General features: G+C 30.8%; 1 protein-coding gene across 2 annotated transcripts; it reads left to right on the forward strand.

Moving 5' to 3' along the window:
• Positions 1-10,345: 10,345 nt before the first annotated feature.
• On the forward strand, positions 10,346-13,963 carry LOC7487784 (caffeoylshikimate esterase). Of its 2 annotated transcripts, none has more exons than XM_024595139.2 (8): positions 10,346-10,548; positions 10,664-10,760; positions 10,846-10,878; positions 12,488-12,634; positions 12,715-12,845; positions 12,927-13,064; positions 13,180-13,278; positions 13,385-13,963. In XM_024595139.2, the coding sequence occupies exons 1-8, from the start codon at positions 10,522-10,524 to the stop codon at positions 13,742-13,744; spliced, it is 1,032 nt and encodes a 343-aa protein (XP_024450907.1). In that variant the 5' UTR covers positions 10,346-10,521; the 3' UTR covers positions 13,745-13,963. The 2 variants fall into 2 exon arrangements, with proteins under 2 accessions (XP_024450907.1, XP_052306288.1); XM_052450328.1 differs by having other exon boundaries at positions 12,501-12,634.
• Positions 13,964-16,680: the final 2,717 nt, after the last annotated feature.

Genomic DNA, 16,680 nt, shown 5'->3' on the forward strand with positions numbered 1-16,680 from the left:
GAAGAAGATAATCAATAGTAAAATTGAATCCATTATGAATAATCATTCATGGGAACAAATGGATCTTCCTCTTCTTGGAAATAAACCATTAGGTTATAAGTGAATACTTAAAAGGAAAATGAAAGTCAATGGCAATATTGACAAATATAAAGCTAGACTTGTTAAAGTTTTTAGACAACAAGAAGATGTAGACTATTTTGACACATATTCACATATGTTAAGAATAACTTCCATATGAACTTCAATAGTCATCACATCTATTAACAAGCTTTAAATACATAAAATGGATGTAAATATAGCTTTATTAAATGATGACCTTGATAAGGAGGTTTACATGAAATAACTCGAGGGGCTTGTTATTAATGGACAAGAAAAAAAAAGTATGTAAACTTTCAAATCATTATATGATTTGAAACAAACACCTAAACAATGGCATGAGGATTTTAACAAGGTTTTGTTATCAAATGAGTTTAAAATCAGCAAAATTTAAAAATGTAATTATGTGAAAAACATAGATAAAGATTATTTCATTGTATGTCTTTATATGGATGATAGTTTATTTTGGACAGTAATGATCATATGATCATGTCTACTAAGAAAATATTAACTAACAAGTTTGATATGAAAGATTTGGGTGTTTTTAATGCCATACTACAAATATAAAATTCTAAGACATCTGATGGGTTAGTATGATCTCAATCTTGTTATGTTGAGAAAGTTCTTGATAAATTTTTTAAAAGTAACGATATCGTTTGGAAACATGGATGGATATAAGTGTTCATCTGTCTAAAAAAAAAAGGCAACGGAATAGACCAAATAGAATATTTTTACAAAATTAAGAGCTTGATGTATGTTATGAACTGCACAAGACCTGATATTGTTTACTTGGTTAGCAAACGAAGTAGATTTACAAGTAATCCAAGTATAGATCATTGGAAAGCAGTACAAAGGGTACTCAAATATTTAAGGTACACTTTCGACTATAGGCTATAATATATTGGTTATTTGACGATACTTGAAGGGTATAATGATACCAATTAGATATTTGATACTAAAAATTCAAAATCTACTAGTAGATATGTCTTCACACTTGGTGAAGCAGTTGTGTCATGAAAATCCTCTAAACAAACATGTATCATAATATCCATGACAAAATCAAAGTTTATTACTCTTGATAGAGCTAGAGAGGAAGCTAAATATTTTTCTAATTTCTTAGAGGATATTCCATATTAGCCAAAATCAGTGCTAACAATTTGTGTCCATTACGACAATCAGTCAACAATTGGATGGACACAAAGTAATATATATAATGGTAAGTCTAAATATATACATCGTAAACATAATATCATTAAACACTTACTCTCCAATATAATTATTTTCATTGACTATGTAAAGTTAAAGGAAAATATTATGGATTCGCTAACCAGAGATTTGTCAAGAGAGCTTGAGTATAATTCATCGAGGAGAATAGGCTTTAAAGATGAAAAAGTGTAATGATGGTAACTATAGCTAGTTGATTGGAGATCTTATGATCTAGGTTCAAATAGAAAACTAAATCATATAACATTCCCAGTAGCATTAGGAAATTATTATTCCTTGTTTTTTCTATGATGAAATAGGTGTTAACTGTAACATGATAAAGAGTGAGTTGTGCTCAAAATAATTTCATGTTTTGGTATACCAAGTGGAGTATAACATAATATTCTTAATGAAATATCATCTATATAAGTGAAAAATACAGTCATTTCTTTAAGAATTTTTATAAAGACTAAATTTTCTAAAGTACTTATAAATTCAAGAGTTGTTTAGGGCCAAAATAAACATAATAGTGAGAAAAAAAAAATATAGGTAGAGAACTATATGAGTACTATTGTTTTGGTTTACATAAAAGCTAAATAGTTCAAGACATCTCATTAACTGTTTAGTGAGTAAATCTGATAGTATTTCACTAAGGAATGTTCAAAGCTAAAATTTAACTCTTCTAATGTAATGATATACCAAATTAGTATCTCTCTACAAATTTAAGTTGTTTTTAAATTGGTCGGACAATTTTAATTTCTATAAGGGATTGTTGGAAAATTTATTTCAAATTTTAGTTAATAGACACATTAAATGTTAAATTAAAAGTGGTGTTAACTCACTTTTTAGGTTAAGACTTTGTTGAAATTTAATCTCCAACATAAGCTCTTTAACATGGATCATTAACATGATTTAAACAAATTATGGGTGAATAAAAAAATGATCTCAAAAAACCCTTGGTTGATATGTTTTGGTGAAACCCAAAACTTTTTAAAAGAACTTTATCCCACATAGAAAAGAAACAAAACTTTTTTGGTGTTCATTAAGTGGAAAGTTGAGAAGTTAAAATTGGATCCAAAGAACATCCAAGCTTTTAGAGGGGAAATGTCCTAAGTAAAGAAGGCTTTAGGTATAAATCCCCCTCGTGTGCTCTTGCCTGACCTACTTATGCTTGGCCTTTGGGTCAAGTCTGGGTTTGGGTTCATTTTAAAAATAAGTTTTTAGGGTATAAAAGATTATTTTTAAATTTTCATTTGTATGGGGGATTGTTGGAAAATTTATTTAAAAACATGGTTAATGGACACATTTGTTGCTAGATTAAAAATGGTGTCAACTTACTTTTTAGGTTAAGACTTTGTTGAAATTTAATCTCTAACATAAGCTCTTTAACATGGATCATTAACATGATTTAAACAAATTATGAGTAAATAAGAAAATGATCTTAAAGAATCCTTCGTTGACATGTTTTGGTGAAACCCAAAACTTTTTAAAAGAACTTTATCCCATATAGAAAAGAAACAAAACTTTCTTGGTGTTCATTAAATGGAAAGTTGAGAAGTTAAAATTTGGTCCAAAGGACACCCAAACTTTTAGAGGGGAAAGGTCTTAAGCAAAGTGGGTTTTAAGCATAAAAACCCCTCGCGCGCTCTAGCCCACCTCAACTTATACTTGGGATAAAAAGAGAGGATAAAAGGCTGGCAATAAGGAGAAGTTAGAGGGAGAAAGAGACCATATGAGTTGAGAAGGAAGAAGAAGGTGTTGATTAAGAAATTTACAAAGGAATTTGCCATTACTCATCCAAATTTGCTGGGTGAGTTACTCTTCTATAAACTATTATCATTAGTTAGTGTTTAATTATAGAAATTGAATAAATCTTTAATTATTCAAGTTAGGGTTTATAGATGAAATTTGAAGGAAATGGAAATTAAGTGTAGAATTGTGAAATATAAATTTAATGATAAGGAAATAGATGAAAATTGATGAAAGAATTTGGCTTATTGGAGACCTTTAACTTTCAGCCAAATGGGAAAGTGTAGGGGGGGAGTTCTTTCAATTTAGATTTTTATGTATATTTGTGTGTGTTGTAAGAGCAAGTTGATGATGGGAACTTCTAAATTTAACTAAAAGGTTGGGAAGTAAATCATGATATTTGTTAGGTTCATCATGTTTAGGTGAGTTAAATGTCAATGAATGTGTACTTGAGATTTTTAATGTAACTATTGTGGAATGTGGTACTAGCTTGAAAACATGTTAAGACAAGAAGAATCAAAGAAATGAACATCTAGTAAGCTTATGGTTAGGTTTTGGCAAAATAAGGAATGATAAGAGGGATAGTTTTTTGAATGTGAAGTAACATATGGATATGATAAAAAAGATTGCTTTAGTATAGTTGTATTGATTAATGTTGCGATGTCGTGGTCGCACAAATTAATTACCCTAGCTTCAAATACAACACACAAGATAATATAGAGCAATCAAGGGGTCGATCCCACAAGGAAGATTCAAGTCAGATTTTTATGCTAGATGATATGCAATTTGAGGGGGTTTGGACGTTATCTAGGCTAAAGCAAAAGAAAACAGGAAACTATCAAACAAAATTTAATAAAATCAGAAAATTATCAAGAGAACAAACCTTGGTTGCAAGCACACATCCACCTACAGAAATCAGAACTGATCATGGAAACGAAACATCAATTTATATTCTGAATATTTATATCTTTTTAACATTGGTTAATTAACGGATCCACCATATAACTAACCCTAACCATCAAACAACCACAGTGTCCGCACTAGTAATTTAATTCAATGGAAGCCTTAAGAACTAGATAAGTTGATTAATCAAGAAAACATAACTGTCCGCAGTCTATGTTTGATTTGATTGAATATTCTCCCTAAGATTAATAACGTAGATCCGCCACAATTATTAAACTCAGTTGCTTCACAAGTTCATATACCACAACTCCGGTTTTGATATCAAACTTAACAATAGATTGTCTACAATATTAACTTAGAGTCCACTCTAGCAATTAAAATAAACAATCATAGAAAAAATAAGCATAGAAGAACAAACATATTCATCATATAAACATAAAAGAAAAGGTAAAATAAATCTCACAGTTCTTGAAATCCGAAGGTTTCCGTGTCCTTGCAACCAAGAAAAAGTGTTTAGCCTTGCATGTTTGTTGAACAACTAATCAAAAAGAAGGAAGAATGCATAATTTTAAGTTTCTTAGAGGAGGGGGCGTTTTTCTCCTCTTGTCTGGCTGCCCCCCTTCTCTTCTCTCATTCTTTTTATATCCTAGGAAACCCTAGTCTCTATTTTACAAAATAGTCCTCCCTTAAGTAGACAGTTTACATTTAAGTACTTCAATAACTATTTTCCTAAAAAAGGAGAAATAGTCTTGCATGAAATCTTCAAGCTTTGACTTAGAGGAGCTAAATTGCTGAAATAAAAACTTGGATATCGGTTTAGATGCTTCAGAACGTAATTTGGACTCGTTTCTTCACGAAACCTGTTTGCTGGCAGAATTCAATTGTCATTTTTGAAAACTCATATCTCCCTCATTTGAAATCTTTTTTAGCTGAAATTTGGAGCGTTTATAGACATTTGAGTCAGGAATCCAAAACAAATTTAGTTTGCATCAATTGGACTTCTGTAGCTCCAGATATTCAAGTTGGAATGGCCGAAGGTCAACACTGACAGATTACGAGATTTCATTTTGAAAGCTGCGATTTCCATGCTCTTCTTCATTTTATTTTCTTGCCCTAGATGTCCAGAAATGTATGGATGTTAGCTTTTTAATGCCACTGGAATCACTTCATTTCAATCTCTAGAGCTCACGCTCTGCACAAAACATCGATTGAAGGTCAAATCTGCCAATTATCTCTAATTTACTCCTTTTTGCATTTTTCATCCAAAAGTGCCTTCAAAACATAAAACAAAGAATATCAAGGCATTTTATATATAAAACATAGGCAAAACACTAGTTAAATGTGGGTGAAACTATCAAATAATATGGTTGCATCAATTATGGACAAGATTTGTATTCTTAGAGGTTCATTTCTTCTTCTTTGTTATGATGTAGATTGATGTAGTTGACAAAGTGTAACTCATGTTGTGATTAAGTATAATGGAAGTAGAGGACAACCGACAATATGTTGATTTGGAAATATGCTGGTTAGTGTTAGATGAAAGAAGAACACAAAATAAATGGGAACTTAAGGTTCGATTATGTATGAATGACAATATACTTGTTAAAATATAATATGATATTTTTTAAAAGCATATTAAACTTATCTAATTTCACATTAAACACAAATACTCTTACATAGGATGTCATGCAAGCAAGATAACAAATCTTCTTCTCATGATGGAAAAACACATTATGAGGCTAATATTCCCAGAGAGCATGACTATTTTCATGGAGAGTTTGAGTAATAGTACATGCTTATCGACCTGTTGACACTCTTGTCCTTTTGTTATAGGATATACATCAATTGGAGGTGTTGCGATGTCGCAGTCGCACAAATTAATTATCTTAGCTTAAATAAACAAGATAGTATAGAGCAAGCAAGGGGTCGATCCCACGAGAAAGTTTTAGTTCAGATTTTTATGCTATATGATATGCAACTGGGGGGTTTTAAGTTATTTATGTTATGCAATAGTAAACAGGAAGAAACAATCAATGCTAAATCAAAGAAAATCGAAATTTATCAAAAAAAAAAACTTGGTCACAAGTAAACGTCCACCTACAGAAATCAGAACTAATCATGAAAATAAAATGTCAATTTATACTCTGAAAATTTATATTTTCTTACATTGATTAGTTAACAGATCCGCTGTATAACTAATCCTAACCATCAAACAACCATAGTGCCCGCACTAGTAATTTAATTCAATGACAACCTTAAGAACTAGATGAATTGATTAATCTAGACAACATAATTGTTCGCCATAATTATTAAACTCAGTTGCTTCACAAGTTTATATATCACTACTTTGGTTTTGATAGCAAACTTAGCAATAGATTGTTCACAATAATAATTTAGAGTCCGCTCTAGCAATTAAATACAATCATAGGAAATAAACATAGGAGAACAAATATATTCATTCATCATATAAACTAAAAATAAAATATAAAATAAATATCACAATTCTTGAAACCCGAAAGTTTCTGTGTCCTTGCAGCTAAAAAAAAAAGTTTAGATTTGCATGTCTATTGAACAACTAATCAAAAAGAAAGAAGAATGCATGATTTCAGGTTTTTTAGAGGAATGTGCATTTTTTCTCTCTTGGCTGACCACCCCCTCTTCCTTTCCCTCTTGCTTTTTATTTGATAGGAAACTCTAATATCTCTTTCCTACAAAATTATCCTTACCTAAGTAGACAATTTACATTTAAGTAATTCAATAACTATTTTCCTAAAAAAAGTGAAATAGCCTTGCATAAAATCTTCAAGCTTTGACTTTTGACTTAGAGGAGTTAAATTGTCGAATTAAAGACTTGGATGTCGGATTGAATGCTTTGGGACATAATTTGGACTTATTTCTTCACAAAACCTGTCTCTTGGTAGAATTCATATGTCATCTTAGAAAAATCCATATATCTCTCATATGAGCTCGCTTTCTACTGATATTTGGTATGATGATAGGTCTTCGAGTCAAAAATCCAACAAAATTGAGTTTGCATCAAATGAACTTCTGTAGCTCAAGATATGCAAGTTGGAATGGCCAAAGGTCAACATTGGCAGAATGCGAGATTTGTCTTTGAAGACTGAGATCTCCATGCTCTTTCTCTTGTTATTTTTCTTGCCATATATGTACAGAAAGGTATGGATGTTAGCTTTCTAATGCCACTGGAATCACTTCGTTTTGACCTCTAAAGCTCAAGTTCTACACAAAACATCGATTGGAGGTTAAATCTGTCAATTATCTCCAATTTACTTATTTTTAAATCTTACATCCAAAAGTGCCTTCAAAACATAAAATAAAGAATATCAAAGCATTTTATATATAAAACATAGGCAAAATACTAGGTAAATATGGGTAAAACTATCAAATAATATGGTTGCATTAGGATGACATTTTCTCTGATATTGTAAGTATATTTAACTTTAATAAACATTTTCATTACTTAACATTAAATGTATATATATTTATGTATTATATTTAAATTATTGTGCAAGATGAGGTTATAATTTATTGTCAAACATATAAATGAATGAAATTGTATGAACGAGTTTAATTAGCCATATGTGTTCAAGACTGATTTTTTATGCATCAGTTGTCTAGAGCACTTCAAGCTTAACCATGATCTGATCCATGTACTAATTGAGCGATGAAGATATGAGACACACACATTCCATGTTAGGTATGAATAGATGACACCGACACTGCAAGACTCTACAGTTTTGCTTGGACTTTCTATTAATGGACGGGTGGTCATATATACTGGTGTGCATAATTAGATTGCATTATATAAGCATTCATTTGGATTGACATCCTATGCTTATAAATTGAAGAGGGGTAGCATACATTTTAAATAGATTGAAAAGACATTTACCACATCACCAGATGATGCTAATGACAAGGTCTTGCGAAGGTATTCAATAAATTATGATTTGAAAGTGTTAATTATATCTGAATTAGTATGATAATTTTAATGTGTTATGTAGATATGTTAGAGCATATATATTGTGCTTGTGTAATAGTGTATTATTATAATATTACTCATGGACACATCATAATATATTTGTTTTTGAAAAAATATTGGTTGGGTGATTATCTTTAATTTCTTTTCTATGGATTTATCCTGATCTCATGGTACAAATCACGAGTTTTGCATGCCATTTTTTAATATAAGGTTTTTTTTAGAATTGTTTTGTTTGTGTTTGTTTTTTCAAGATATTATTTTAATTTATTTGTAATATTTTTTTATTTATACAAACAAAGTTTATTTTTCAAAATAAAAAATATTCATTTTTAAATAACATTGCTGATTTGTTCAGTCTTGCGTAATTTTTATAAGTCGTGAGTTTATTCAGTCATTTTCATTTGTATTTATCTTTTAGATTATGAGTTTTTTAGGATGTGAATTTATCTTTTATTAATTTAAATAAATAATTTTAGTAAACACAATTAAGTGAATATCTTATTTTGTATGATTGAATATCTCGATATGCATTCATCTCTTAATTTTTAAAATTTTTCTTTTGGTTATTGTCAACAATTTTTTAAAATTTATTTATATAAATGGTTATTATTTATTTAGTTAGATACTTGTATTGGCTTTTCAATTACAAAAAAAAAAATATTCTATGTTAAAAGATACATTGAAGCAGTCTACATACTTTATATTTTTTTGAAGAAAAAAATAACTTGTCGCGTATCACTGGTTAAATAACTAGTTTTTTTCTATAGTACTATGTGTGTGTGTGTGTGAATTTTTAGAATATACACATCATTTTTTTCTTTTATTGGTAAAATTTATTTGATATTCTGATTAAAAAAAAAACTGGTATTAATCTACATGTGATGACTTCACTATGTCAACAGACCGAGGGTTATTATAAACAAAACTTTATTATACATTGATATGGTAAATCTAATAAAATATTTTGCACTTGTAAGGACTGAATTTCATGTAAAGCCGGAAAAAAAAAATGAAGAGAGTCCATAATGAAAACTTGGTTTGGTCATCTATAGTACTATTTCAGTGAGAATAACAATGGTGGTGCTTTTAGGGTTTAGGCGTGAAATCAGTAACAAAATAATAAGTAAAACTATTATGTTAGTCGTTAGATATGTATTTTTTAAATGAGATATCATAAATTTTATTTATTTATTTTTACTTAGAAAAACCATATCATAAAGTTTTATAATATGCAAAGAGTAACTATATATTAACACCCTATTATTTACTTCCAAGAAAGAGAACAAATACATACATACATACATATACATACATATACATATATATATATATATATATATATATATATATATATATCTTTTTCTTTAAAATTAATTAGCTTTAATTACTCTCTGCTCAACCTGATCCGCCGAATCTAAAAAGGTTAGCCAAAATTAAGATATAGGCTCGTTTGTTTGCTGAAAAGTAATTTCTTTTTAGAAAGTGATTTTTTTAGAAAGTGAATTTCTGGAAAGTGAATTATTTTTTGATATTTGGTAATGTTATGGAAAATAAACTGGAAAATACTTTTCAGTGTTTGGTTATGTTATGGAAAATAAACTGGAAAATAATTTATTAATTAATTAATTTTTTTTCAAATTTATCTAATATATGAAAATATTTAATATAAATATTTAATCACTTACAAAAAAAAGAATAAAATCTAAAAAGTGTAATGATAATTTTTTTTTATTATATCCTATATTCATATATAGCTTATTTTATAAAATATAACTATATATTATTTAAAAAAAATCTTATTTTCATTTTATATTTTATATTCTCGTCTCCCTCATATTCATTTATACTCCATGTGAATAAAATTTTCACTATTCTATTTGTTATTACCAAAGCATTAGGAAATAACAAAGCACCTGGAAATAAAAAAAAATGAAAAAACAAGGAAAATGAAATACCAATAAGAAAAAGGCTAAAGAAAAATAGAAAAAATAAAAGAAACAAAACAGTCGTTATAATTAAAAAAAAAGAACTAAAATTGAATCTTTCACATACAACAGGGGGTAAAATAGAGTTTTTTTATTAATAAAAAAAAATAATAAAGCATGTGTTTGGCATGTTTTTTTTATTTAAACACTTTTCTATCATACAACTTTATTTTTTTTTCTTATCAATTTTTCTTGTGTTTATCAAATAAAAAAATAAAAAAAATGATTTTCAGAAAAATAAGTTTCTAGAAACAAACAAGTATTAAATGAAATGAAGTTTGGGAGGGAGCATCCTTTATTAATTATTTTCGTACGGACTTATTGACACCTGGCACCCCAAAACTTTTGGAACAGTTCAAACTCCTATAAATAAACATAACCCTAAGGCATCCTAACTGTACAAGGAATAGGGATCATCGCAAACAAATCTCACTGACCTCTCTCCCCAAATATTCCCACTTTTTTCGTTCTTCTTTTACTAGCAATATTTTTCCCCCCAGCATAGAAGAGTTCTCTCCGTCTGACCTGAAGCCACGCATCATCCTCCCTCGATAGTTTATGGTCGTGTTTTCTTCTTAGCTTTGCATGGAGATGGAGTTTGAATATCAGGAGGTAATAATTGAACCGCAGGGTTCTGAATATTATCCATGTATTAATTTTCTTTCCTGGGCTAGCGCCTCCTGGTTTTAATTTGGCAAAGGAAATGTGTATGGTGGTGTGTCGGCAGGGGTATATAAGAAGTTCAAGAGGAGTGCAGCTCTTTACATGTAGATGGTTGCCTTCGGGTTCCTCTTCTCCAAGAGCACTTGTTTTCCTCTGTCATGGTATTTTTTCTTCCCTCTTGGTTACTTCCTTGCCGGGAGTTTGGTGTGAATATTCACTGAATCCATTAATTAATGGAGCTTGCAGGATATGGCATGGAGTGCAGTGGTTCCATGAGAGGTAATAAATACCCCTTAATGACTTGTTGCTCTTATGCACAGCTTTTAGTTGCGATGCCTTAATTGTTCATGATAGCTAATTAATTCGGACGCTTGCCCAGTTTCTTCTTCTTCTGATCACTTGAAACCTAACATGTACGTTCACTCTGATCATTGCTCGTACAGTGTTCATATCCCAACGCCTGTTCTTGATTTTTATGACTCAAAATTAATGAAAGCCAAGAAAAACAATTCGCGCTTCCATTCTAAACGCGGAAGCCGAAATTAGATGGATGTATATCCACACAAACGTCATCCTCATCATCTATAACAGCGTTTACCAAGGCAAACAAATATATGGTTATCTTAATAATATTAAAAAAAATATTATCTTGAATAATGTTTACTTAAATTATATTTTTTATGGATTATTTAAATTATTTTTAATCTATAAAATTAACTAGATTATACCGAGTGAACCATACCTAGTTTAAATATTTTTTTTATTAGAAAAATAGTAACAATATAGAGTCAACCACAGCACAGTGCAGGCAAATGATACAGTGGTCTTCTATGTGATAGTGGGTGTCCATAAATATGAGGACACGTGCAACCTACGTTTTTCGTATGGAATGAAAGCCGGTCTTCAAGAAATAAATAGGAATATAGCTAGTGTTTTTTTTTAATTATTAATATAGATATTCGAATTATTATATCTTAATTAATTTTACAGGTTCTGAAAATATAAAATAACAAGGAATGAATGCTCTAGTGCTTTTGCTTTCACACATGAGACATCTGTCTTTAGTTTGGAGACCACATGATGAATTATTGCCAATTATCTGTCGAAGAGGACAGACTGCGATGTATAGTGTTTTTAATTTTATTTATAAATATATTAAAATAATTTATATATATATATAAACACATTAAAATTATAGAAAAAAACTTTTTAAAAAATATCTAACTTAATATTTTTATTTTAAACCAGATATATATTTTAAAAGCACAAGACAATCCGAAACACAATAGAAGTTAAAGATGGCCATCTCTGTACAGCTGATTCGTAACCCATTACACGTGTCCTCATATTTATGGGACCTCACAATACACTCAGGCCGCTGATAAAGTAAGACCACAATATTGTATGTCTTATCCCCATCACATTTGTCATAAGTTTGGGGATATGGTTGGGTGTGAAGTTTTTTTTTTATTATTATTATTAATTTGAATGTTTGTACTAATTTATACATTGACTAATCTTATAAATCTTGAAATTAATAATTATATAAATTTTTAATAATTATAAAAGGATTTGAACTGTGAGTATTGAAGAGTTTTTTTTTTTATGATGGTTTCATGCATGCATGTTTATCATGCATGTGCATGCATAAAAATTTGTACGTGGCCATTAAAAAGTTTAGTTAGATTTGACAAACAGGTTAGACTGTAACGCCCACCAGCATCTTTCCCCACAATAAATACATAATAATAATGACCCTACCAAACTACAGGAACCGTTGACCAGAAAGAATTTCTGAGCAGCGAGGTCCATAGACACTAGAAGTCTAGAAGTCTTTGATGTAATGGTGGTATCCTGGTTTAATGAAGCAGTTTTTTTATTTGAATAGAATGTGGAATCAGGCTAGCACGTGCTGGATATGCTGTGTTTGGGATTGACTACGAGGGGCATGGACGGTCCGCTGGTTCCCGTTGTTACATCAAGAAGTTTGAAAATATAGTGAACGACTGCCAAGATTTTTTCAAGTCAGTTTGTGGTGAGCTAGCTAGCAATTGATCCCGAATGTGATGGTGGCGCTGCAGGCTGCTATGCTAACTTGTTTCTGTTGACTTTCAGCTGAGAAAGATTACAGGTACAAGGGCAGGTTCCTGTATGGAGAGTCCATGGGAGGGGCAGTTGCCCTGTTACTCCACCAGAAGGAACCTCTGTTCTACCATGGTGCCGTTCTTGTTGCTCCTATGTGCAAGGTGAATAGTGTATATATTAGCTACTGTTTTATTTTGGGTAGATAATTGATCATTAATTCTAAGGCATGCTTACTTTGCTAGATATCGGAGAAATTGAAGCCACATCCGGTAGTTGTTAATATATTGACTGGTTTGGTAGACCTTATACCGAAGTGGAAGATTGTCCCTACGAAAGATATCATTGACTCTGCCTTCAAGGACCCTCTTAAGAGAGAAGAGGTAAGCTATTCCCTGTGTTTTTCTTTTCGTTGTTTAAGGATAGATGTTATGATAAGGAAATTGCTACATTTATACATGTAAAATCTTTATATATCCTGCCATGGTGATGGTTTAGATAAGGAACAACAAGCTGATATACCAGGACAAGCCCAGGCTTAAAACAGCCCTGGAAATGCTCAGAACTAGCATGAGGGTCGAGGAAAGTTTAAAGCAGGTTTGCTACCAACTCTGCTCTTCGGCTCCCTTTATTTACTCCGAAGTTTCGATTCAAGCACGATACATTTACGGCGATTGGGTTAACTGGATCGTTGAATTGGCAGGTGACACTACCATTCGTAGTGTTGCATGGCGACGCAGATACAGTGACAGACCCTGAAGTAAGCAAGGCCTTGTACGACCGAGCAAGCAGCGAAGACAAGACCATGAAAATGTACCCCGGAATGTGGCATGCTTTGACAGTGGGAGAGACTGATGAAAACGTAGGAGTCGTTTTTGCCGATATCATAGCTTGGCTTGACGAGCACACTGCCGAGGGAACTCTTCTTGTCGAACCATTGCATGAGACTTTCCATGTTGGCATAGAGAAACTTCCATCTCCTCCACCTACGACTCAGAAACAATCACATCGTTTCTATCTTTGTGGATTTAAGGAACCACGCACGCTTCATTCAGCTATGTAGCTCCTCTCATGACTGATGTTCAAGAGCTAGATGTTCTCATATCACCTAACATGTGAAAATTATGTTCATAGGTGAAAGAAGAAAAAGAAATCAAGTAATTGTTTTCGCTCAAGTTACATTCCACATTTCCCTGCTGCTGTTTCATGGATGATCAGCTTATGTCTCACCAAGCTGCGGTCTCAAAATCAATAGTGATTAGCTATAAATTCATGAGAGTCATGTTGAGTGGAAACTAATGAGACAACGAAGAAGAATAAAATATCATCACATTGTAAAACTTCCCTTGAGAATATAAGTAGCTTAGAACTTGTTAGAGAATAATTTAAATTATATCTTGGGATCTTATCTAATAATTTAAGCTATTAGGTTGAGATAATTCTTATACATAATATCAGAGCCTTGATGACCAAGCAATCACGAGTTTGAATCTTACCATCTTCATTTATTTGATAAAAATTAAACACAAGGTAATGTGGATCTATGCAAGTTTTCAAGCCCAAAAGGTTTTCACTTGAGGGAGTGTGTTAGAGAATAATATAAATCATATTTTGAAACCTCACCTAACAGTTTAAACTATTGGGATTGAGAAATAAAGAGAAAACTCTAATATTTTCTAAAAAGTTTGTAATTCAATAATTTTATACAGAACATAGCCACATTTAAATACAAGAAAAGTGTCATAATTAGTAAGGACAATCCTAATTGAATTGAAAGTCTTAATCTAATAGAAAAAAGAATAATAAAAAAAACAAGAAGATAAATAAAGAAAATCTCGAGCATAAACTTTTTGACTGAATATGGACATGTTTCCAAACTTGGATGAAGTTGTCTTCTTATTTGTATAGGGAACATGACCTTTAGAACATTCTAGAAAAATTTCAACCTAATTTAAAGGTTACATCAAAAGTTATGGTTTTTTTTCCACCAAACTACGTGTTAGACTTGTATGTAACTCCTCAAAACCTAAAAAATCTTACCAATTAAGGAAGCAATACAATAAAAATAATTATTCCATAAATAATAAAGAAAATGCCCCATGTTAGTCCCTTTACTTACAAAAAAAACTCTACCTCGAGTTAACTATTAGATATTGAACTCAACCACTCCAAAAAAATAGTTACTTTAAATATAGCACTATATTTAGCCTATTCACAAACTGACTTCTTTTACTATCATGTCAACCAAATCAGCTTCTTCAACCTTTATATGTAAAGGAACTCCAAGATAATCTTCCATAATTTAAAAAAAAAACTTGTTAAAAGTCATTGTGTCCCTCATATCCTTGTTTGCAGATCTTCATCTATGATTGAAATATCATTGTTTGTCTTTGTTTTCTCCAACTTAATGTTAAAAAACTACAACCGTTTTTCAACTCCCTCTTTAACCATGTTATTTTCTGCATAATGGATTAGCTTTGAAATTTTAAAATTAGATACTTTCGTGTCTAATTCTTCATTTTGTACTCTCTTAAATCCATCACCTTGCAAATTAACTTTGACAATACTCTTTGGTAAGGAAGAATTTTATGGTTTTGTCAACATTTATATATCTTACATATACTCTTCAATGTTTTGAATCATGGTTTTAGTCTCATCATCCTTTTCCATGAAGAGCAATATAATCAATGATGTTTGATTGTGCTCTTCTAACTTTTCTTCAATGATTGTTTGATTAAAAGGATTCTTCCTTTTAAAAAAAATGCTACAAGACTTTGAGAATCAATACAAGATACAAATTTAGGGGCTTTATTGATTTCTCCTTCAGCATTAAAATATGAAACATCAACAATGTAGTGTTTATAAAAGTGTTGTTGTTGTTATCACTGTTGTGAAGCTGAAACTATCTAGTTTGAAGAGATGACACTTCCTTGATGTTTTGTCTCCTTGCTATTTAAGAATGTTGAACAAAAGGTAAATAATAACAATCTTTTTTTTAATCTATCTAATATAAAATCTCTTTATAATCATCTTGTACAAGCTCTTAAATTAATAATTGTCTCAAATCTTGTCATGATTGAATTAAAAGCTTATTAGTATGATTTTTATATTTTAGAACTTCAAACATCATTCTTTAGCACCATTATGAAATTTTCTGTACACCAACTACTTTTGATAACAAGTAATCTTGTTAAAATAAAAGTAAGCTTCCAACTTTAACAACCAATTAATAAATCTCTTCTTTAAAAATCTTCCTTAAAAGAAAGGAATCTCATCAAATTTAGAGATGCATCTATGAATAAAATGACCATGAATGAAGTCTCCAGTGCTTTGTCTATCATAAACACCATTGTCCATATAAATATGATGTCTATATGAGTTTAATAGGAATAGATCCAGAGTTTAGTTCACCCCAATATAAGTCTCCAAGCAATCCCTTTCATCATCATTATTCATGTTTGTGTATGTTATTAGTCAAACTAGATGTTCTAAGCTATTTGACATTTATGTAATTGTTTGCTCTAAACAATTTAGCTTCTGTGATTGAGTTCATTAAGCTATCTCCTAAGCCATTATAGTGTCCTAGATGACCTTCACTCTTACATTACTCTTAAATTTAGGTTCTTCATCGTATTGGAAGATGAATTTAAGGAGAAAGAGGGATACCCAACTAAAACTTTTTGTCTCTACCAAAGCTGAACCACCTAAAGCAAAGGTTGAAGCCTCTATGGGTTTCAAAGGTAAATCTAACACTCAACCTAAATGTACTCGGGATGTTAAATGTTCAAGTGTTAGAGGCTTGTACATTACGCTTTAGAGTGTTCAAACCATAGTTATTAAACCCGGCCCGGGGGTTGACCCGGCCAAGGGGCCGGGTCCCGGGTTTCAGGGGTCAACCCGGGTCAACTCGGGTCAAGCCGGATTAACCCTGAAAAATTAAAAAAAAAAATAAAATTTAATATTTCATATGAAAAAATCCATGTAAATATAGATTATACA

Source organism: Populus trichocarpa, chromosome 2 (assembly GCF_000002775.5).
Source record: "Populus trichocarpa isolate Nisqually-1 chromosome 2, P.trichocarpa_v4.1, whole genome shotgun sequence".
In the NCBI taxonomy this organism is placed as follows: Eukaryota; Viridiplantae; Streptophyta; class Magnoliopsida; order Malpighiales; family Salicaceae; genus Populus; species Populus trichocarpa.